Source organism: Rhinatrema bivittatum, chromosome 12 (genome assembly GCF_901001135.1).
Source record: "Rhinatrema bivittatum chromosome 12, aRhiBiv1.1, whole genome shotgun sequence".
Lineage (NCBI taxonomy): Eukaryota > Metazoa > Chordata > Amphibia > Gymnophiona > Rhinatrematidae > Rhinatrema > Rhinatrema bivittatum.
Window position 1 is genome coordinate 25,611,078 of NC_042626.1, and position 23,859 is coordinate 25,634,936.

A 23,859-nucleotide genomic window follows, 5' to 3' on the forward strand; every position below is an offset into this window, starting at 1 on the left:
TGGCCAAGTTTAAGAACACATTAGATCAATTTAGAGGCACTGTTAAGAACATCAAAATAAAGAAGTTTAAATGAGACCAAGAGAATTATCAAACGGAGAATGTATATCTATGGCAAAAAAAAAGGGCAGACAGGGAGAGAAAACAAAAAAATGCAATTCGATTTTTGATCAGATGATAATTCCAGTGGTTCTGAAGAAATTGATGTGAGAGCTTACTCCGACAGTGGAGGAACATCAAGTGATGGATGGAATACAGGGACTACTTTTTTTAGACCCAAATATAGGAGGCTGGGTTTCAAGAAGAGGGTACAAAAATCGATATCACATATCGGGAAGATTATCAGTCACTAGTATCGAGGTAACTGTACAAGAAGCATCAGAAGTGAATCTCTCTAGTACCCCTTTAACCAGAGCATAAGAAGAGGTATTAAACTTGGATCTGTCCTTTGTTCCTAGCACTCACCTTAATCCATTCTTCAGCAGAATAACTATTCTCTGATTTATAAGGACATTAAATTTGAGATTACATTTTTCGCAGAATAGCTAAACTGGCAGCAATCTTTCTATTGTAAATTATCTTTCTAACTGGAGTTCACCTGGACCAGTAGACCCACATATTCAGACCTTTAAAGAATTAGTACTAAAGTATCTAGAGCCCATGGAACAAAGGGGAATTAAACGCTGCCACAATTTAACTAAAGACAACAGTCTGTACTGGTCTCCCGGTCGTCATCACCTGATATAATAATAAAACCAGCTGATAAGGGGGGAGCAGTTGTTGTTCAGGATAAAGCTAAATATTTGAGTACCATGGAGACCCATTTAGGTGATAATAAATACTACCGCATTTTATCAGAGATCCAAAGGAGTCATTACAATCTGAATTGGCAGCTCAAGTGATGGCAGCAAAGTTTTTACCTGTTAAAGAAAAAACTTTTCTACTACATAAACATCCTTGTGAGCCCACTATTTATGCTGCTCCTAAGATTCATAAAAATTTGCCACTCCTCCAATCAGACCAATAGTGTCATTAAATGAATCTGTTCTTGAATCTGTTTTGATCTTTATTGATTGCTTTGTATATGCAGTGGTAGTGAAGAATCCATCATATATACAAGATATGGCTCACTTTTTGAGAATCTTAGAGCAAGTACAGTTGGAAAATCATTTTGTCCTGTTAGTGACTATGGATATCCAGGCACTTTATACAAACATTCCACAATCAAAAGCTTTGGATGTGGTTAAAACTGTAGTTTCAACAACATGAATGAGAGCCAATATAGCTTTATTATACAACAATACAAAAATACAGAACATCAATATTATTTAAATACCGAAAACTACACACATATCCCCCATTCACTCCACTTGCATACACCCACCCCTCATAAAATAATTTTGAAGGAATATTTATGTATACTCTATCACATATCAATTAGATATTCCAATGCAAACTGAATGTAAACGAGAACTTGTACAAACATGCCTTTAAGATATCAAAGTTCTTATATGAACTCCAAGAAGCAATGTCCTTTTCACTTTGTTCAAATTACACAATATATGATATAATTTTCACATCTTGTTCACTTTGTTCAAATCATCCAATCGCTGGCATCATATCTGTGATTCTTTTCTGTCTTTCTTCAGATGTTATATTGACTGTTGTCGATATAATTATAGATATTGCATTCCTTTTTCCCTTCTTTAAAATTACTCCACCACTACCATTGGCTTTTTCTATCCCTACAAGGGACCCTTGTTTCGCCATACCATGGCTTCATTAGGGGAGATCAACTGGCGCCCCTTCATAAATTTCGTCTAAATGGGATAATGCACACCAACACTTGCTGGCAAACGAGACTCCATCAGTATTCAATAACCGAATGACCTTCCATCATCTTCTTTGTAAAATAGAGATATTTTCCAATTCACTTTCTTACAGGAGCCACTGCTATTTCTCGGCCAGCCGGTTGAGAATCGCTGCTCTATGGCACCATCAGTGGCTAATTTTATGTTGCATTGTTTGAATCAAAACATTTATTTTTCTCAGTGGTGGCAATATATTATCTGTTGGTATTTTTATACTAATGATCTGGAATGCCTCTGAAATGTTACTAAACAATTTTATCCAGTGGATTAACACTTTGGAGGAAAATTTGCAGTTCACTCCACAATGAAGCATATCTGATATTGTATATTTAGATGTTTGGATACAGTATGAACAAGGACGTTTGTGCACAATAGTGTATCATAAATCCACGGACAGAAATAATTTGTTATGATATCAAAGCCACCACTCCACTTCATTTAAATTGGGGGATACCGATGAGTCCGTTTTTCTATGTGAAATGGATTTGCTCTGATGTTATAGAGTTTGAGAAACAAACACAGTTGTTATCACATAGATTTAAAGTGAGAGGTTAGCCGAACATTTCTATCAACACATGCATATAAACAGGCCATATTTTCAGATCACTAGGATTTATTGAAGTACAAACCAAAGGTGGCAGATTCTCAGTTAGTGTGTGTTTTGAAACTCACTACATCGGCAGCAGCGATCACTTCATCAATCAGGAAACATTGGCATGCATTGGCGCTTCATGATACTTTTAAAGAACAGCCTATGATAGCTTATGCACGAAGCCCAAATATACGGGACCATGTTGTACATTCCTGTTCAGCCCCAACGGGGGCTACAAGTACTTGATCCTATAAGACAGATGTTCCTTCAATACTTCCAGAGACATTCTCCCACTCATTTACTCCTCCAAACATACCATCTTACACCACGGTCACTGACTGTCTGTTTCACAGCCACACACCCCACAGTGAACAATGCTGTCAATGTCATCCATATGCAACTGTTCTTGCAACAATCTGGAACCCAATTGTTATCTGACTTGGGAGGAGGAGTTCTCATTGTAGGGCTTAAAGATATACTTGAATCTAGAGTGGATGGGGCACTTCTTCCCCCCCCCCCTCCCCACATATACACAACACCTAACAACTAACCTTCTGTGGATGTAGAAGCCACGAGAAAAAAGTCCATGGGCCCATTGATAATAGTAAAGAAGAAGCCACAGGGTAATCTTGATGTTTGACTTGGGGGATGGGGGATGGAAAGGGGGGGCCAGAACTTCTTTTATTTGATGGATTTGGGGGGGGGGGGTTGCTAAGGCTGTTGCCACGCAGATGCATTCTTTTATTTTTACACTTGGAGGGGGGAGTTGGAGCCACGTTGAGTGGCAGTCTTGGGTTGAGATGGGAGTCAGCCCTGAACTCCACTCAACCTCCCCCATTTTGCTGCTAATTTTTTTTTTTCGGTTGCCACTTTACATGTGAGGTTGGAGCCTTGAGACCTGTGTATGGGTTCTGGGCCTCCTGCCTCACATTTACCACTTTTCAAATAGGTGTTATTTTACTGTGGCTGACTACTTTCTCATCAGCTATAATAAAATATTTACATCAAATTTACTAGAAATTACCTTCTTTGCATCTATTTGCATTATTCATAAATGCAAATTGCACGCAAAGATGGTCATTGTAATAGGGGAGTGAATCTGAGCGGGGAATTGCAAAATATTGTGTAAATCATGCAATATAACGCGTGTTAGAGCACTACCATGGTTTGATGCATCACCCAGTTAGTCGGGTGAGAGGGCTACAGGCATTAGGTAAATGAGAGCGGGTAGCAGAGACTCAGAGCAGTAGGGCTGTTGTGCCACCATCTTCAAAATCCCTCGCTTCATTAATTTTGTTGGTGTAAGTGTTCTGGTAATCAGTGGGAGCAGAGATATCATATCCCCTTTTCCTCCTGTTAATATTCTTGGTAGGCCAGCATACAGCTGCATCAGAAACTTTGCAGCACTATGCACTGATAATGGAATAGCCTATTCTGATGGTCTAATGGTGAAAGTTGTTGAGAATTGATGCATTTCACGTTTCAGGACTTGCATTGAGAACTTATGCGTCAATGGTGCCTGGAATTGTGCTTTGATGGCATCGGGTCCTTGTGCCTCAACAGCGCAGGAGTCTTGTGTGTAGATGGTGCTGGGGTCTCATATATCAGTGGCACCAGAGCTTTATATATCAATTGTGTAGATGCACTCTGTGTCGATGGTGCTGATGCACCATGAGTTGATAATAATGATTCACCATGCATTGAGGATCAATGTATTGGAGAGGATGGTGCTGAGACTCAAAGTTTTTATCAGCACCAAACATTCTGACAGCTTCACAGTGTGGCACTTCTGTTTTTTTCACCGCATGTTAATACTTTTTACTCAGATCCGAGGATTTGGTTTGTTTCACTGGAGGAGATATTTTGAGTAGCTCCTGATCAAGTCCATTCACAGGAGTCAGAAGCTATAGTTATAACTTCTCAGATTGTTATGCAGTTCCTCCATTTTCCAGGCCTTTGATATTTGGGTATGTGGAGAAATCTGTCCACAATCCTAACAGCTGGCATAGTTATTGTTTGGTGTTATGGTTTGAGGTGTTTGAATGGATTCTTGGGTACTGTGGAGATGACCACACCCACAGGGAGGAGCCCTGTGAGGAGCCACAGTACTAGGCTAGACTTAGGATGCACAAACACAGAGATTTGTCTTTTATTATACAGCTGATGAGTTCCACCAGAGGTGGCAGTAGTGAGGTGATCCAGAGATAGCAGTCCAGGGATCCTCGGCAGAGGAGACCCGTCTCACAGAGATGGTATAGGGAGATCTGGTTGCTGGTTCCCAGTGCAGCAGAGCTGTAGATGAGACAGATTGACAAAGTTAGATTACTCACTAACGGGTCGATACAGTAAGGCTGCGGTAGAAACAGTGCGGCAGTGTCAGGCACACCCTTCCTCCCGGTGGCCCTTTGCCCTTATCATATGACAGGGCAAAGGTAGCGCTGGCGCCATTTTGATTCCTGGCTCCCGACGTCACGCGTGCAGGAGATCGCTCCCGGACCCCCGCTGGATCCCCAGGGACTCCTGACCTCCACAAGACTTGTCAAAAGTCCAGCGGGGGTCTGGGAGCGACCTCCTGCACGTGGGCCGTATTACCAATATTCAAAATGGCGCCGGCGCTACCTTTGCCCTCACTATGTCATACGGGCCGGGGTGCGGTCCTGAGAAAGCCAGCAGTGATTGCACCACCGTGAAAGGTGGTGCTATTGGCCACATTACTGACGGCGATAAGGGTCCTTACCTTTTCACCGTCAGCGATGTCTTCGTGGTGTCTGCCCCGGTGCCGCCCCGACTCCTCCCCTTCCGGTGCGGACGCCGCCCAGAACCCGCCCTGATCTAGGTATCGCACGTGAAAAGTCCCTTTTTGCGTGCGATCCCTTTAGAAAATGACCCCCTAAGTTAGCCGTATAAATTAGAGCTGCGATTGAAGAGGATTTAAAGTTAGCGGAAATAACTTATCCGGCTAAGTTTAAGTTATGCAAGTATATTCAGAAGAATGGCATCGCTGCTGAATATCCTGGAAAAGCTAGCCGGATACATTAATCTTGCTAACTTGTTCAGTCAGATAAGTTCTGAATATGGATCTCAATGTTATGTCCCTTTAATCTTCAGAGAAAGACTGAATTGTTATTTGTGTATGGGGGGGTGATGTTAACTAAGCCTCCCTGGCCTCCAGTCTTTAGGGGTGTATAGAGCTCACGTTTAAACTCGGAAAGACCTGCCCAGACCCTCCCCCTGCCCGTTTCTTACTCTATTCATGGGTACAAATGGGCTAAGAGCAATCTCTAGTCGCTCCTGCCCCTCCAATGCAGTATTTCAAAATGGCACTGGCCTCGGAGCCAGCCGGCACGATTCTGAAATAATGCACTCCTGGGGAGTGGGCTAGGGGGTCCTGTGATATTTATTTTTAAATGTTTGTCTATGCTTTATTATTTTTCTAGAAGAGGTGGGGGGCAGGCTCCTTTACTTTCTTAAATAACATGAAAAATGAACAACATTTTATTTTTTTACTTTAAAACTAAAATAGGACATTTTTATTGAGATTTCCTATTTTGTCTCCACCAATCTAGTCAGTGTCTGATACAGCCATTTTCTGAGAAAAGATAATTGAAGGAGATGGGGATTCCACACTCGGTGCTGTCCCTTCTCGCATGCCGTCAAGCATTGCCAGAACCTTCTTTCCTGCTCGCAGAGGGAGGTGCTAAGTGCATGAGCCTAAGGTTTTGGGAATGAAACCAGGGCCTGCCGCACTGTACCAAGCAACACTTTCATTACGCCGTCAAATCAGACCAGGCTTTTGTTTCTTGACAGCTAAGCAAATGTCTGGACTCTTAAAAATAAAATCCATCAGACTATGTATAAAGTTAAAAATGTGGACAATGCATTATTATTAATTAAGGGACTCTGACTCGGTTGGTGACAGAAGACTGTCTGCCATATGTTTGCAGTCTTGAAACTGTCCCTAACTGAAGCAGTAGGGACTCAGCTGTAAGTTATAAGCACAGACCAGTCCTGTTGCTTCAATTTGTGTCTCTTCTATTTTACCAAAGAGGAAAAGTAATTGTGGACTGGGAAACTGAAGCAGATGAATAGGTTAACAAGTCCCTTTATCCCCTGGGATAAATAATCGAACTGCCCATGGTCTGGCAAACCCTATGGATAGATTTTACTTGTGGGGTTTCTGGAGTGGCATGTGGCCATATCGTGTGCATTAGGGCATTATTGCGTGCGATAACGCCCGGCCGCATTATGGCGATACAATGCAAATTAGGGGACGGGGAGGAGTGTGGGCGGGGTTTGTGCAGGGTTATGTCTCGGCAGCACTGCGGGTGATAATGTTTTACACACGATCGCTGGCAGCACCGCAGGAAATAACCACCTTTTCCCATGGCGGTATGGACACGAAAGTGTGCGGCGAAAATGCATCGCTGCGATGCGATGCGGCGGCTGCACGTTCTTCCCTCCCCCGCCCCTTTTTTTTAGCGCGACTCATCATGCTGCAGAATGATGAAATTAGGTCTATGCTGGTAATTTTTTTTTGATGATTATACCCTCATAATTACTCACACAATATAGTGAACAAAATAGCACAATTACATGAATTATTAGAGGCAAAACAAGGGGTTAATTTCAAAAGGATCTTCACACACAAAAGTAGCATATATTGTAGAAATTTTCCAAAGTCCAGTTATGTGCGCATAATTCTTTTTGAAAAATACCCCATGTATGTAATTGTCTCCTCTTGACCTAACCCCACTCCAGAAACATCACCAAAAATACATGAGTACATGTAAGTGTTGACATATGCACATACTTTTACCCACGGAGAACATGGGTAATAATAATCAAACAGCCCATTTCTGCAGGTAAAATAGGGCGAGGCCTGGTTTACCCAAAGAAAAGGCTTTCATTATGGCCCTTCCCCGTCTCTCTGAACATACTTATAGAGTAAAAATTAATAATGCTACATCTGATAAAATTAAATTAACAACAGGAGTTCCACAAGGTTCATGCTTGTCGGCAACCCTTTTTAACATTTATATGTTACCACTGTGTCATTTGCTAGCCGGATTAGGTCTAAATCGTGTGTATGCAGATGACATACAATTTTTAGTTCCAATAAATGACTCTATTGAGAAAACTGACAAACTGATAAATATATATTTAATTGCTATCAGCCAACTCTTAAAGCAAATGAGATTAGTATTAAATCTAAAGAAAACAGAAGTTATATTATTGGAAAGAAAACAATCATATGATATTTTACCCCCTCTAATTTTAAATGAAAATGACAAAATTACTCCTAAGAACAATGTATGAGATTTAGGTGTTATTTTAGAATCTGATTTAAGTTTTAAAAAACATCAAAGAAAATAAAGGATGGTTATTTTAAATTGTTTATATATCAACTAACTCAATCAATTACCGTTTAACCAACGAGTCCAATATGAAATATATCTAGATACGTTAGGTTATTAAGATTTTTTCAATATATGTGAATAGTACCGATTCTTAAATGTATTTATGGGTGAGTGACTCTCATACCATCCCGCTAGCTTTTTGGCATGTGTGCTCTCAAGCCGCATTAGGGATCATCTTTAATCATTGGTCACTATTTTACCCATGTATTTTCAATTCAATTTATATTTCACTTTTTTTGTTCTTTTTTGCTTTTAAATAAAAGTAGCAGAGATACTTCCCTTATGAAGCTCAATGTCCATGGAGGGTGATACCCTTCCAATTGTTTTTAAATACAGTCCAGAGTACAGTTCTGGGTAAAATAGTGACCAATGATTAAAGATGATCCCTAATGTGGCTTGAGAGCACACATGCCAAAAAGCTAGCGGGATTGTATGAGAGTCACTCACCCATAAATACATATAAGAATCGGTACTATTCACATATATTGAAAAAATCTTAGGGGTAGATTTTCAAACCGCGCGATTTGGCGTACTTTTGCTGGCGCATCAGGTGCAAGCAAAAGTACGCTGGATTTTGGTAGATACGCGCGGAGCCGCGCGTATCCGCTAAAATCCGGGATCGGCGTGCGCAAGGCTATGGATTCTGTATAGCCGGCGCGCGCCGAGCCGCGCAGCCTACCTCCATTCCCTCCGAGGCCGCTCCGAAATCGAAGCGGCCTCGGAGGGAACTTTCTTTTGCCCTCCCCTCACCTTCCCCTACCTAACCCACCCGCCCGGCCCTGTCTAAACCCCATCCTTACCTTTGTCGGGGGATTTACGCCTCCCAGAGGGAGGCGTAAATCCCCGTGCGCCAGCGGGCCGCTAGCGCGCTGGGACGCGACCTGGGGGCGGGTCCGGAGGGCGCGGCCATGCCCCCGGACCCGCTCCCGACACGCCCCCGAAACGCCGCGCCGACCGGGCCCGCCCCCTGATACGCCCCCGACACGCCCCCCTCAGAAAACCCCGGGACTTACGCGAGTCCCGGGGCTCTGCGCGCGCCGGTAGGCCTATGTAAAATAGGCGCACCGGTGCGCAGGGCCCTGCTCGCCTAAATCCGCCCGTTAATAACCTAACATATCTAGATTTATTTTAAATTGTTGACATTGAAGAGACTAAAACCTTTTTTACAAGAAAATGATTTTAGGACAATTTTACAATCTTTGAATTTTGCGGGTATTGATTACTACAATACTTTGCTCTTGGGGCTTCCAACCTCAACACTCAGGCCACTTCAACTATTGCAGAATAGTGCAACAAGAATATTGATGGGAAAAAGAAGAGATGAACATATAACATCGGTTCTGATGGCACTGCACTGGCTGCCAATTGAATCACGTATACAATTTAAAACCTTATGTAATTTACATAAAATAATCTTTGGAGAAAATAATGACTGGTTGAAAGCTGTAATACGTTTTCATACGCCGCAGAGAAATTTAAGATCGGCAAATAAGGGTTTACTGGCCATCCCATCAATCAACACAGCTAAACTAACATCAGTGCGGGAGAGAGCTATATCACTAGCAGGACCAAAACTTTGGAATGAAATGCCATCTGAATTGAGACTACAATCAGACTTCAAAATATTTAAGCGAAACCTGAAAATATGGTTATTTAAAAAGACCTATAGTACAGATGTATGAAATGAACCTCAGTGCTTTTACCTTTTTATCTATTAGTTCTTTTATCTATTATTTGGGCATCCAAATGGCAGATGAAATTTAATGTGGACAAGTGCAAGGTGATGCACATAGGGAAAAATAACCCTTGCTGTAGTTACACGATGTTAGGTTCCATGTTAGGAGGTTCCATGTTAGGAGCTACCACCCAGGAAAAAGATCTAGGCATCATAGTGAATAATACTTTAAAATCGTTGGCTCTGTGTGCTGCAGCAGTCAAAAAAGCAAAGAGAATGTTAGGAATTATTAGGAAGGGAATGGTTAATAGAACGGAAAATGTCATAATGCCTCTGTATCGCTCCATGGTGAGACCGCACCTTGAATACTGTGTACAATTCTGGTTGCCGCATCTCAAAAAAGATATAGTTGCGATGGAGAAGGTACAGAGAAGGGCAACCAAAATGATAAAGGGGATGGAACAGCTCCCCTATGAGGAAAGGCTGAAGAGGTTAGGGCTCTTCAGCTTGGAGAAGAGACGGCTGAGGGGGGATATGATAGAGGTCTTTAAGATCATGAGAGGTCTTGAACGAGTAGATTTGACTCGGTTATTTACACTTTCGAATAATAGAAGGACTAGGGGGCATTCCATGAAGTTAGCAAGTAACACATTTAAGACTAATCGGAGAAAATTCTTTTTCACTCAACGCACAATAAAGCTCTGGAATTTGTTGCCAGAGAAGGTAGTTAGTGCAGTTAGTGTAGCTGGGTTCAAAAAAGGTTTGGATAAGTTCTTGGAGGAGAAGTCCATTAATGGCTATTAATCAATTATACTTAGGGAATAGCCACTGCTATTAATTGCATCAGTAGCATGGGTTCTTCTTAGTGTTTGGGTAATTGCCAGGTTCTTGTGGCCTGGTTTTTGGCCTCTGTTGGAAACAGGATGCTGGGCTTGATGGACCCTTGGTCTGACCCAGCATGGCAATTTCTTATGTTCTTATGTTCTTATTTGTTTTAACTTTTTACTTATTATTTTATTATCAACAGCCGTGTTAATCTGTTATTATGACTTTTAATGTTATTATAATATGTTGTATTCATTTTCCTATTGTTTATAAACCTTTGTGAAAGTAGTAACTAAACAACGGTCTATAAAACCTGTTAAATAAAATAAATAAATAAAAATATAGAAATGTACTTTAGTGTAATTAGTAATTCAAAGTTATTTCAGCAATTGGATCATTTTTGCAAGCCACTTTACTCTTTCTGGTGCAGCAGCCAAGACCTGCAAATTGCTAGAGGGCTGGCTTATCCTGTCAAGCTCCACTTAGCCCAATGAAACTGTAAATAAGTGGCATCCATTCCATTGCAGTGTGGCACATCCAGGCTGCAAACCATAGACCTCCTAAGCAGCGTACTTTTCTGTTTCATTCTAATAGAGAATGACACCTTCGTCAAGGAAAAATGCAGAACCGGATTCAAGTACCACTTCCCAGGTGGCCACTTCTTGCAGAACGTGTGGAACCCGCTCTTCTGCACTATGTCAAGCTACAAAACCATGGACGACATCAACTCCTGCCTGAAGGGAAAGCAGCTCTATCTCATTGGAGATTCAACCATGCTTCAATGGATGACTTACTTAATGGACACGGTGAAGAGTAGGCACTTTTACTCTCATATTACTCTGTTCTTTTTTGTTACAATTAGTCGTTAGTTAAAAGTTATCAGATCTGGAGGAAGGTTAAACACACTAAGGGATGTGCATTCGTTTCTTTCATTTTGGTGGGTACCGCGTACCTCTCCGACATTCTAGTACATGCAGATAAACGGAGATTATGCACGTATTTTTAATATTGTGCTACACTCATAATCTCCATTTTCCCGCATGCACTAGAAGGTCGGTGAGATATGTGGGTACCACCAGTTCGGAGGCAATGAATGCACACAAAGGTACATCCCTATTAAACACCCCCACATTGAAAACAGTGCCATAAAGTAAGCAAACAGGTGGAAACCATTTTCTCTTTAGAATAGCTATGGAGTCCATATCAAATTTTAGTTTGGCAAAGCTAAGGATTTAATAATGTGGCCCTTTAGGAATGCTCATTTTCAAACAGATCGCATAGGGCTAAAGTCTGTAAGTATTTTGCAGTTTGAAGCCATGGATTCAGAACTTCATCGCCTCAAGTTATCCCCCACCCCATGACCTTCAGGTTTTTCCCCATAGACAAAGATTATCTCGAGTAATATTACTCCAGCTCTCACTAGGCGTTAATTTTGTAGCATTAAGAAATTATAAATTAAGCCTACACACATTCCTGCATTGGGGAATAATAGCTATTAGCTAATGCCTTCATAAACATGGAGTTTCAATGGAGGAGCCCTAATTTGTGTTCAGTTTTATGCTGGTTTGTGCACATTTTTTCTGTGCAGAAATCCTTGCTGCATCAAGAGTAAAATCTGTGTTCAAAAAATATGTGCACATTCACAGGTAAAACTGTGCACACAACCCAGCTCAACTTATTACATTAGGGCCTTTATTTGCTAGAGTCATGGTATAGACCCCCAGCTGGTATCTGGTTTTCTATTGCTTCTTTGCTTATCCCAGACTTTCTTGATTTCAAATCCCAAAAAGATTAACATGGCGTTTCATCCTTTTGAGGTATTGCAGAGAAAAAGAACGCTGAATGTGATTAACACTGCTATCCAAAACTCAGTTAATCTCCAGTAAAATACATGTTAAGTTGCAATTTCACTGATACCCATCCAACTTCAGTTCACCACAAAATCCATTTCTAACAAGGTCCATATTCAGAAGCATTTAGCTGATTTCTCGGAAGTTATCCTGCTAAATGAAAATTGGGCACTTATCCAGCTAAATTCTAGCCAGATAACTTTTTATCCAGCTAAAATTGGCCGGATAAGTCATGGGCATTCTGAGGGTGTAACTGGGAGGAGCTGAGTTAGCTGGATAACTTATCCAGCTAACTCTATTGGCAAATGCACATGTCTTAAGTTAGCCGGATAAACTTATCCGGCTAACTTGAAGATAGTGGGATATATTCAGTGGCACAGCATCGCCACTGAATATACATACACAGGGACAGTAACTTTCAGAAGGGCGTGGAGTGCAGATGTACACATGCGTTGGCACACGCCAAGAGATGCGGCCATTTTATAGAATGTGCACACATATGTGCATATGTTATAAAATAGCCTAGGTGTGCATATGGGTGCGCCCAGTTTCGCAAGTGGGCACGCTCAACTGTGCACATGAGGACATTTTATAACAGGCGCATGTCCACACTATGACCAGTTTCACCAGTTTTCCACCAGTTCATCCAGTCTAGAGCTAGATCCTCCAAACCCTGCCTGGTTAGCTTGTACGCCTCCCAGTTAACCCAGACCCTATAAACCCTTCAGGAATGCCTGTATATTTTCCTTTTAACTTACATCTCCTCCATAGCAGAAGTAAACGCACGTGCCATTGGACCTGGTCATGCGCCCAGGTATGTAGGCACTTGTCGCTCACATCTCTTGGCTCCCTTCCTGGAACGTCCATGCCCTGCCCATACCACACTCCTTTTAGGTTCAAAGTGAGATATTCGTGTATCAGGAGATGTGTACACGTGTAGGCAGCTTTTAAAATCGGGTGGATATTCACATGTCCTACACACACACACATCTCCCGATCTTAGCACGTGCCTCTAAGGAGGTGAATTTTAAAGGAGATCCACGCATAAATGTAACATACTCACAATTATAGAGTATTTACACATGTAAAACCCTATTTTATGCATCTAAATGTTTTTGAAAGTCAGGCCCCTAATTAGCAGAATAAGTTTATCCAGCTAACTAACTGAGCCGCACAGCAGTTGAATATATATATACCTCTATGAAGGGAATTTTAAAAGCTGGGCATGTGCCAAAATCATGAGATGTGCATGCATGTATGACATGCACATGTCCACATGATTTTAAAAGCCACCTACATGCATGCATGTCTCCCGTTACGAGACTATCTCTGCCACCTACTCTCCAGCCTCAAGCTAAAACATTATATTTTCGCTGATGACATTCAGATACTCCTTCCCATCACAGAATCACTGCAAAAAACTTGGGCACATTGGAATAATTGCTTACAATCTATCAATACTCTGCTATCCAGCCTGAACCTCATACTCAATTCAAATAAAACAGAAATCCTCATCATCTCGCCAGACGAAAACCATACTCTCATCAACTCCCAAAGCGCAACACAATTCGCAAAATTATCTATTAACCACTCCCCTTCCGTCAGAGACTTAGGGGTGCGTCTCGACAATCAATTCAACCTTAAATCCTTCGTTATCAACACAACTAAAGAATGTTATTTCAAACTTCAAGTGCTAAAAAATCTGAAACCACTCCTCCACTTCAGTGACTTCCGTCTAGTAGTCCAGTCTATAATTCTGTCTAAGTTAGACTACTGCAACTCTCTACTGCTAGGTCTTCCGTCTTATCTACAAAAACCCTTACAGATGGTGCAGAACGCTGCGGCGAGGTTACTCACCAACACAAATAAAAGAGCCCACATCACACCAATTCTTCACAGCCTTCACTGGCTTCCTATAAAAGCCAGAATTACCTTCAAGACATTATCAATGATCCACAAGGATATTATGGGCATCGCCCACCTAAATCTAAACTCGCAACTCCGCCCTCACACATCACAAAGACCTATCAGATACAATTACAAAGGTTCCTTATATGCTCCCCCAATCAAAACGTCACTAACAAAACGAGCACTCTCCACAGCCGGGCCCACCCTCTGGAACTCATTACCGCCGGATCTACGCCAAGAGACATGTCATCTAACTTTTAAGAAAAACCTAAACACATGGCTCTTCCGGCAAGCCTATACAGAATCGCAGGAACACTCCGACACCGGTCAAAGAGCAAAATAGTCCACTATAAGTTCCATGACCGCCCATATCCCCTCAAGGCCCGATTACGCCTTATCTGGACAGCCCACTTGTTTTGAAAGACTCCTTTGTTGATGCATTAGTTCTTTAGATCATGCATTACTCATGTTTATGCCCATCAACACTGTTCTCTGTTACCTGTATATCCCAATTTAGCCTACCCTCTTTTTTAGCTATTCCCTACATTTATTCACGTTATTTTGACGAGTTATTGTTGTCTATTTAATACTTAATATTTAATATTTATGTTCTTATGTTCAGAAACTCTGTTTAATTAATTAATTTATTTATTTATTTATTTATTTAACAGTTTTTTTATACCGACCTTCATAGTAAATAACCATATCGGATCGGTTTACATTTAACAAGGGTATAACTGGAGTAACAATTCAAGTAAACGAAAGAAAAACAATAGGTAGGAATAAGTCAAAGTTACAATCAACAGGGAAGGAGAACTTGGAAGCTTGCAACAAGCTGGAAAGAAGATAAGGCAGGAAATAAATATAAGGGTTACCATAGAGCGTACGGGTTAAAAGCTTAAAAGGTGCTTTAACCTGGAAGTGTCAAGAGTCCATTGATGTCCATTAATGTAACGCCTTAACCGAGACAGTTTTGTTCTATGGAAACCGACCTGATTTGATATTTGTATCGAGAATGTCTGTATATAAAAATCCTAAATAAATAAATAAATAAATAAATAGGTGAGGAGTAGGTGTCCTGCGATGGGTAGGGATGTGCAGCCAAAAAGTTTTCGTTGCATTCGTGATTCGGATTCGTCGGGGCGCAAATGCGTTACATTCGGAGGCCCCCCCAAGCTGGCCAAAAGTCCTTGTGGGTCCAACGGGGGTCCCGGAGTGACCTCCTGCATGCCGGCCGTCCAATGCCAGGACTCAAAATGGCGCCGATAGCCTTTGCCCATACTATGTCACAGGGGCTACCGATGCCATTGGTCTGGCCCTGTCACATGGTAGGAGCACAAGATGGTGCCGGTGACCATGTGACAGGGGCTGACCAATGGCACCAGTAGCCCCTGTGACACAGGCTATAGGCGCCGTGATGAAACCGGCAAACGAGGGTGTGAGAATGCAGGGATGGCTTCTGGATTCCCCGCTGGACCACCAGGGAGTTTTGGTAAGTCTTGGGGGGGTCAGGAGGGTGGGGGGTTTAAATTTTTATTTAGGATGCCGAATAAAACAGAAATCTGTTAAATACGTGGGGAGTCGCGATGCGTTTCGCCTCCCCACGTATTTAACAGATAGGTCAAAATAAGTTGCGGATTACAAATACGTGGAAAACGGATGCACACCTCTAGCGATGGGACCAAGATTTGTGCTCGCAAGTACCTACGCATCGGAGCATGCACCCCGGTCCAGTGCTGCGTAAGTTTACGTCTGCTATGGAGGAGGTGTAAGTTTAAAAATAAAACTAAACAGGTATGTTTAGGGGTTTGAGAGGTCTGGGGTAACTGGGGGGAGTGCAGGGGGGTTTTGAGGACCTAGCTCTAGTCTGGACGAACTGATGGATGAATTGATGAAGCTGCTCATGGCGTGGACGTGCACCTGTGATAAAATTCCCCCATTTGAGTGGCTCAAACCTGACTTTGCTCGGCTCTGCACACCCACTTGCAAAATTGGGCGACCACATACAGGCGCCAGGGCTATTCTATAGGGATGTGCATTCGTTTCTTCCATTTTGGCAGGTACCCGCGTACCTCGACGACTTTCTTGTTCACGCGGGAAAACGGAGAGTATGCGCGAATCTAATTAATAAAAATACATGCATAATCTCCGTTTTTCCGCGTGTACTAGAAAGTCAGCGAGGTACACAGGTACCCGCTGACATGGAAGAAACAAATACACATCCTTACTATTTTATAACTTATGCATATATGTGCTTATATAGCGCTGCCAACTGGCTCCAGATTTTCAGAACAGTTATTGATCCAGTCCTAGTTTTACCTCAATGCATGCTGAGACTTATACTGATTTCCCTATTGCATTCCCTAAGAAAAGCAAGACTATATGTGCCCACATGCAGAGGAGTAAATCCAGGACTGGATCAACCAGTCCTGAAAATCTGGAGCCAGTTGGCAACTCTATGCCTATATGATATAAAATTGCCTTGTCTCTGGGAGCGCATCGACGCACACAAGGGCATGCGTGTTTGCGAGCCTTGTTTGAAAGTTACCCTCCCTATGTATAACTTCTTATCCTAATATATTCTGTCATTCAGAGAGTGTCAGATCTACCCTTACTCAAAATATGTCCTTTAACTATCTATTTCTGTTTATTTTCCTTAGCACTAAAGTATTTTAACCTATATGGAAGTGGATGGGCAATGACTCGCCTGGCTCTGGATATGGACAAGAACATCAAAATCCAATGGAAAAAACATGGCAACCCATTTATAGTACTAGGATTTTTTACATTCAAAGAGGATGCATACATCACTCAGCAAATCGATGCTATTGCAGGAAATAAATATACAGCTATTACTTTTACTATGGGAATGCACTTCAGACTCTTCCCTCTTCATATATTCATCCGAAGAGTGATTAACATTCGCAAAGCTGTGGAACGCCTGCTCCTTAGAAGCCCAGACACAAAAGTTGTCATTAAAACAGAAAACACAAGTGAAATGAAAAAGGACTATGAAATGCTTAGCGATTTCCATGGCTACATTCAATACTCTGTACTGAACTACATTTTCCAGGATCTAAATGTTGGGGTTGTTGATGCCTGGGATATGACTGTTGCATATGCTTCAAATGATATTCATCCATCACGAGAGGTAATTGCGAATGAAGTTAACATGTTCTTAACTTACATCTGTTAAAGCTGCAGTTCCAATTCCTAGATATCTCAAAATATTAAGGGGTAGATTTTAAAAAGCCTATGCTTTTGCCGCTGTGCTGGGGGAATCGCGTGCCGGCAGGCGCGACTGGTAAAACAAAGGTCGGGGGGATCTAGGTGAGGGATAGAGGGTGGGAGGGTTAGGGAAGGGGAAGGGAGGTTAGGTTAGGGGGTTGGGACCGGGGAAAGGCTGCGGGTGTTGGCGCGTGCAAGCTGCACAATTGTGGAGAAAGGGAGGGTGCACATTTTATCCTCTCTCTCTTCCTTTCTCTCATATACACACACTCCCTAACACACATGTTCATTCATTCTCTCTCTCATACACACTCTATCTCTTTCACTCACACAAAAACACAGGCTCTCATACACATTCACTGGCTCTCTCTTCCATACACACATACAAACAGACTCTCTCACACTCACTGGATCTCTCTCTCTCCCCCCCCCCCCCCCCTTGCTGGCTTTGTCACACTGACCGGCTCTTCCTTTTAGGCACAAACAGGCTCTGTTATACTCACTGGCTCTCTCTCCTACCCTCGCACACACACACTCACATAGGCTCTATCACAGTCACTGGCTCTTGTTCCCTCCAACCACACATAGGCTTTCTCACACTCACTGATTCTCTCTCTCCCACCCTTGACCTACGATACCACGCTTAGCGCTGGAGAGCTGAGCAGGCCCGCACACCTGGGAAACATCGCGATACCTTCTGGTACCCCAGAAGCAGTGGGGAGATCACCGGCGTATGACAGGTGTGAGGAAGATGCTGCCGACCGGGAGGTGAGCTGACGAGAGATCCGTGGGCTGGGAAAAGCACGGAGCATTTTGCCCAAGAAGAGACATGGAGAGCTTAACTCCGGATTTCTTGCTAGGAGCTAAGAGGAAGGAGATAACAGCAATACCACAAGGTAATGAAAGGAGCGTGAGCGACTGCATGGAAGCGGGAGATGGCCATTTAAAAGCTATAACTGCAGGCCTTGTTATAACTACACCAAAAAAAATAATGCTAGGGGGATTTGGACAGTCTTAAAGTCGATTGAACATTCTATTAACATACTGTCTCATGTCGCAGTAGAAACGAAGAATCAATCAGTAATGAATAATAATCTTATTTCAAATTTTGGTAAAAAAGTAGAAGAGATGGACAAAAGGATTTCCACTGTTGAAAATGTTCAGCAAAAGGTTAGAAAGTGTGGAAAACGTTCTCAGAGCACACAATCTAAGGGTGCTAAATTTTCCGGTGGTCAGCATGTTCTCCCCTCTAGAACCTTTTAGAAATTACATGAAACATGTATCTTGAAAATTCCAGATGCTGCCCTACCGGTAATTACTAAAGCATATTACTTGCACAGCGGGCCCAAGATGAAGAATTGGAACCTGGAGGAAGTCAGATACCAACTTTGGACATATCCAATTTATTGGAGATGACCTTAGATACTGAGATAACACAAAGGAAACCTTTATTGATATCATTTGCCTTCTTATCAGATCGTAATTACATTTCAAAACTTTTCTTTAGAAACAGACAGTCAAATGTTTATGGCCATCCAATTTGGATGTATCCTGATGTTATCAAAGCGACACAAACTCATCGTAAGGATTTCCTTACGATGCGTTCTGAAGTTCTTCAAATAGGAGCCAGCTTTATGCTTAAATATCCCTGTAATTGCTGCGTGAGGCATTTAAATACAAAATACATTTTCTTTGAGCCTGGGCAACTTACAGCCTTTATAGTGGTGCATACCCAAGAGGCTTCCAAAGTAGGCTCGACTTAGTTATGTGAAGTATTGGTGTGGCATCACTCGACATATATAATTTACTCAGTAAAGTTTGCTTGAATTTGTCCGCCTCCTCAATAATTCCTATAATTTTGATGTTCACATAATTACACTGGGCAACAATGAAAGTGTTACTGACCTAAAAAGGTCCTACTCTCTAGTATCTTGATGTGCTGAACACGAATATGACCATGAAAAGTTTTTATTGGCTCTCGTTTTGAAGATATTTAATATAGTTCACTTTCTATGTTTAGTCATGTAAATTTATCCAGTAGGACTGTAAATAAGCCTAGAATGATGTAATATTGCATCATATTGCATAATACCATCATGCACACATCATCCAGAGTTTATTACATCATTTTCTGATGCAATGCAGTTCTACTGCCATGCTGCTGCTGAGTTAGCTGACTTCAGCAGTGTACTATATGAAGCCCAGTCAGAAAGGGTGAGCATTTGAAATATTCATGCTGGCTGACTACTGCTGGACACTCTGCAGAGATGCTCCCGAACACTCGAACAGGTGTACAAGAGACAAGCAAAGAAATCTAAGACGTAGTCTTTGACTTCATTTTTCAAACGGTATTAACCGTAGGTCTCCTACTATTGGCATGCAATTCAAGATGTAATTATATTATTGCATATTACAAAAAAACTAGAGCCAATTTTGCATTTTCACAGTCACATTCAGGTTTAGCACATGGAAATGTATAAGAATTGATTCATTTCATTTCAGTAACATGACTTTTGTGAAAATTTGTTGCCCAGTGTTATTGATACTGGATTACTGTTGTATTTCTTTTATGTGATATTTCTTTTTGTAAACATCAGCTTTACTGTACAAGAGTGTATGCTTGGGAAGATTACAACAAAAAAATTGAAAATAAAGAAAGACAGATGGGCCACATCTGTCTTTTGCTAACAAGACCCATTCCTGTGTTATTTGCTGAAGCAGGGAGAGAGGGCATGTGCAGGCAACTATTCCGTGGTGCTATAGCGCCACCGCTGGCTGTGAAATTAAGCCACAGCATCTTCAGACTAAGAAAGGAGACGCTGGTGCCAATGTAGCTGTTGCCTGACTGGAGGGTTAAAATATGGATAGTTTCTGAACATTTTAGCCCTCCATCTGGCTTCCAGACACTGCCTTTAAATTCCATACTGTCCGGAGAAAATCCAGACAGTTGGCAACCCTACTGTATATACTAGTAATGGGAAACCTTTATGAGCTGAGGTGCCACAGACTGCCAAAAATCTGGAATTGCTTGTTTGGTGGGTACCATCCTTAGTGAAATGTCACTCATTGGCACTTGGGTGATGAGTACCTGTAGATCTGGGTACTCCCATGGGGGACAGAATGAAAGTCTCTCTCCTGGAACCTAGAATACCTGAATGTAATCTGCTTTCAAGTGCCTGAAAGCTGGAGAATAAATCACACAAGTAAAATAAACTGGGTCACTTGGAAGGTTTGCATTCCTGTCATAGGTTGGTCATTGCTTTCTTCTATTTTCACACCCATGAAAAATGAACCCATTTTAATGGCCTTAAAATGGGATGGAGAAATCGAATAAAACCAGAATCCCTAGGAAAGTGTTGCAATGCATGTATTACTAATTATCAGAACTGAGATTAATTTTCTCTTTTTCCTGGAAGCTTATTTTAGCAAACATGACAGGTGGATGACACCTCATATTAATTGAGGCATGAACTTTCCAGGATTTGAGACATTTTGTCAGATGCATGAAAGTAGTGCGGGAAGTGAGGTAATATACGTGATGATGGGTGGTGTTGATGGTAAAACAAGGAGAACAGAATGAAGAGAAGGCACTGAGTAAGGCAGGGCAGGGTGTGGAAAGGGAGTATTCAGGTCAACTGACAAACAGGCCGAGACAGTACAGTGCGCTCCGAGCATTGGACGAGCAAGCTTTACCCTTTATTCAGTAAGGGGTAATAGCGCTTCAAAAACGCTCGTCCAACCCCCCCCGAACCTAATAGCACCCGCAGCATGCAAATGCATGTTGATGGCCCTATTAGGTATTCCTGCGCGATTCAGAAAGCAAAATGTGCAGCCAAGCCGCACATTTTACTTTCAGAAATTAGCGCCTACCCAAAGGTAGGCGTTAATTTCTCTGAGCACCAGGAATATCATGGCGATATTAAGTCCGAGGTCCCGAAAGTAAAAAAAAAAAAAGAATTTGAAATAGGCCCGCGGCTCGAAAACCGGATGCTCAATTTTGGCAGCGTCCGGTTTCTGAACCCGTGGCTGTCAGCGGGATTGAGCACCGACGCCAGCAAAATTGAGGGTCAGCTGTCAAACCCGCTGACAGCCGCCACTTCTGTCCAAAAAGAGGCGCTAGGGATGTGCTAGTGTCCCTAGCGCCTCTTTTTACAGCTGGCCCTAATTTAAATAAATTAATGCACAGGAGAGCGGGCGCTCGCCCGCTCTCCCGTGATTTTTACTGTATCGGCCCGACAGTGAGAAAAAACAGGATGATCTGAGAAAAGTATCCCTGGATTAGTGGCTCTCTATCCCTAGATTAGTGGGTTTTACCCATTGTGAGAAACCAGACAGATGATGCTCAAGTAGGTGACTCACTGCATGCTGAAGCTAAACTAAAAAAAACCCTAATTATTACTTTACTGTTAAAAATGGCACTAAAGAAAGATAAAATATTCTTTATTTTTTACATGATTACATTATATTTATTCACAAATTTTAATCTTTACTTGTTTTATCAAGGAGAAATGTGGGAATGATGTGCTGCACACAGTTTCTCCATACGGGGTTGAAGGGCAAACAAACTCTCGTGCATCTCACCGTCAACATCAAAATATTTTGACTTATAGTGAGGTTACACGGAGCAGAATTAAGATGTTTCCCTTTTCAACTCGCCATACAAAATAAAATATTCAGATTCTGGTATCACCTCCATGACAGCAACCCAAATCCCTCCACTGCCAAACACATTCAGGTCGATACAGAAAGGATGTGCTAAAAAAGCACATCCATTTTCAATGCCCACTCTTTCAATGTGCGCACAGCTCCCTCTCCTGGGCTTGCGATACAGCATGCAAACGAGGGATCGCACTAAAAGGAAGCGCTAGGAACAATTGTGTGCCCCTAGCGCCTCCTTGGTCTAGGACAGGTGGCTGTCAGCAGGTTAGGAAACCGGACGCTCAATTTTATGAGCATCCATTTCCTAACCTGTGCACAGCCAAGGGCGGGAGTTAATTTCTGAGCGTAAAATGTGTGGATCAGGCGCATAGCTAGAGATGTGAATCGTGTGCCCGATCGTCTTAACAATCGGGTTCGGCTGGAGGGAGAAAAAAATCTAATTGCTGGAGATGTGAATCGGAATCGGTTCAGATTCACATCGTTAATTTTTTTTTAGTGAGGCCCGACCCTTTAAAATTGACCCCTTACCTTCCCCCACCCCCCCAAAAACTTTTTACGAGTACCTGGTGGTCCAGTGGGGGCGCGGGGACCGATCTCCCGCTCTCGGGTCATTGGCGCCATTTTGACTGCCACTCAAAAATGGCGCCGATGGCCCGATTAAAAAAAAAAACCCACCCGACCCTTTAAAGATGACCCCTTAGCTTCTCCCACCCTCTCGATCCCCCAAAACATTTTAAAATTACCTGGTGTTCTAGTGGTGGTCCCAGGAGCGATCTCCCATTCTCGGGCCGTCGGCTACCACTCATAAAGATGGTGCCGATGGCCCTTTGCCCTTACCATGTGACAGAGTATCCGTGCCATTGGCCGGCCTCTGTCACATGGTAGGAGCACTGGATTCCAGATGACAAGACAGCTCACTCTTCCAGTCAGCTACCACTCTCTCTTCCCAAGGTGGTGGTGGTGGGTGGGGGAAGGCAGGAATGCCAAGCCAGCATAGCGATGTCTCTCAGAAGCAGCTCCGGGGACAGCAAATTTTGAAGATGCCAAATATCCAGGCCAAAGAGGATCTTGCTTCTTCATGCTTTAAGGCCATGTGCCAGTACAACTTCAAAGGGGCACCGCCATGGCACTCTGCCTCTGGGTGCCAAAATCTTAAATCTGGCCCTGCTGCCTTCATACACTAAGGGGCCAATGCAATACAATGAGCTCAGCTGAGCGCATTGTTTAACTCTCAGTAGGACGCGGGATGTGTAGGCGCTACCTAATCCCCTTATGCAACAAGGGGATTAGCACCTAGCACCTAGCGCCTCCTTGACAATTTAAATACTGCATGGTGCCCCCAGGAGGGGTGCCTGTGGTCGCATTAGGAAAGCAGGCGCTGAACACTCAGTGCCTGCTTTCAGCGTGTTTTTATTGCATCAGCCCCTAAGCTACTACGTTTTGTGTAATCCCTGCCGTCATGACTGGGCAGTTACAGCACATCATCAAACAGTAGGGAGCTGCTGCTATTCACAGCACTACCTGATTTGGAATTTTTTTTTTTAAAAAGGCCTTCTGGGAGCAGGGCCAGTTTTCTCCCCCCTCCAGCGTCCCAAAGAACAAGAAAGAATATAAAGTACACTGGATGCCAAGCAGAGCTGTCACTGATTTCTGTGGAAGTCCCACGGCATTCTTTCACTGTACATTTACCGCTTCTGAAAAACTTTTACAGCAGCCAGCTACACAATAAATAGAGAGAGAGAGAGAGAGAGTCAGACAGACACACATTAGATATATACAGAAACACTTTTTCAGTGAGTACATATCAATACATAAGACCCTTTTCAAAGAGCTCAT

At 42.5% G+C, this 23,859-nt stretch overlaps 1 protein-coding gene across 1 annotated transcript in view; it reads left to right on the forward strand.

Annotated features, from left to right (window-relative positions):
• Positions 1–17,451, forward strand: part of LOC115074011 (NXPE family member 4-like) — a 39,944-nt gene extending 22,493 nt beyond the window's left edge. The window contains exons 6-7 of the mRNA XM_029573077.1: positions 10,973–11,191; positions 16,797–17,451. Of these exons, the coding sequence (XP_029428937.1) occupies positions 10,973–11,191; positions 16,797–17,332 (755 nt within the window). The 3' untranslated portion in view covers positions 17,333–17,451. The remainder of the gene's footprint in view (positions 1–10,972; positions 11,192–16,796) is intronic.
• Positions 17,452–23,859: the final 6,408 nt, after the last annotated feature.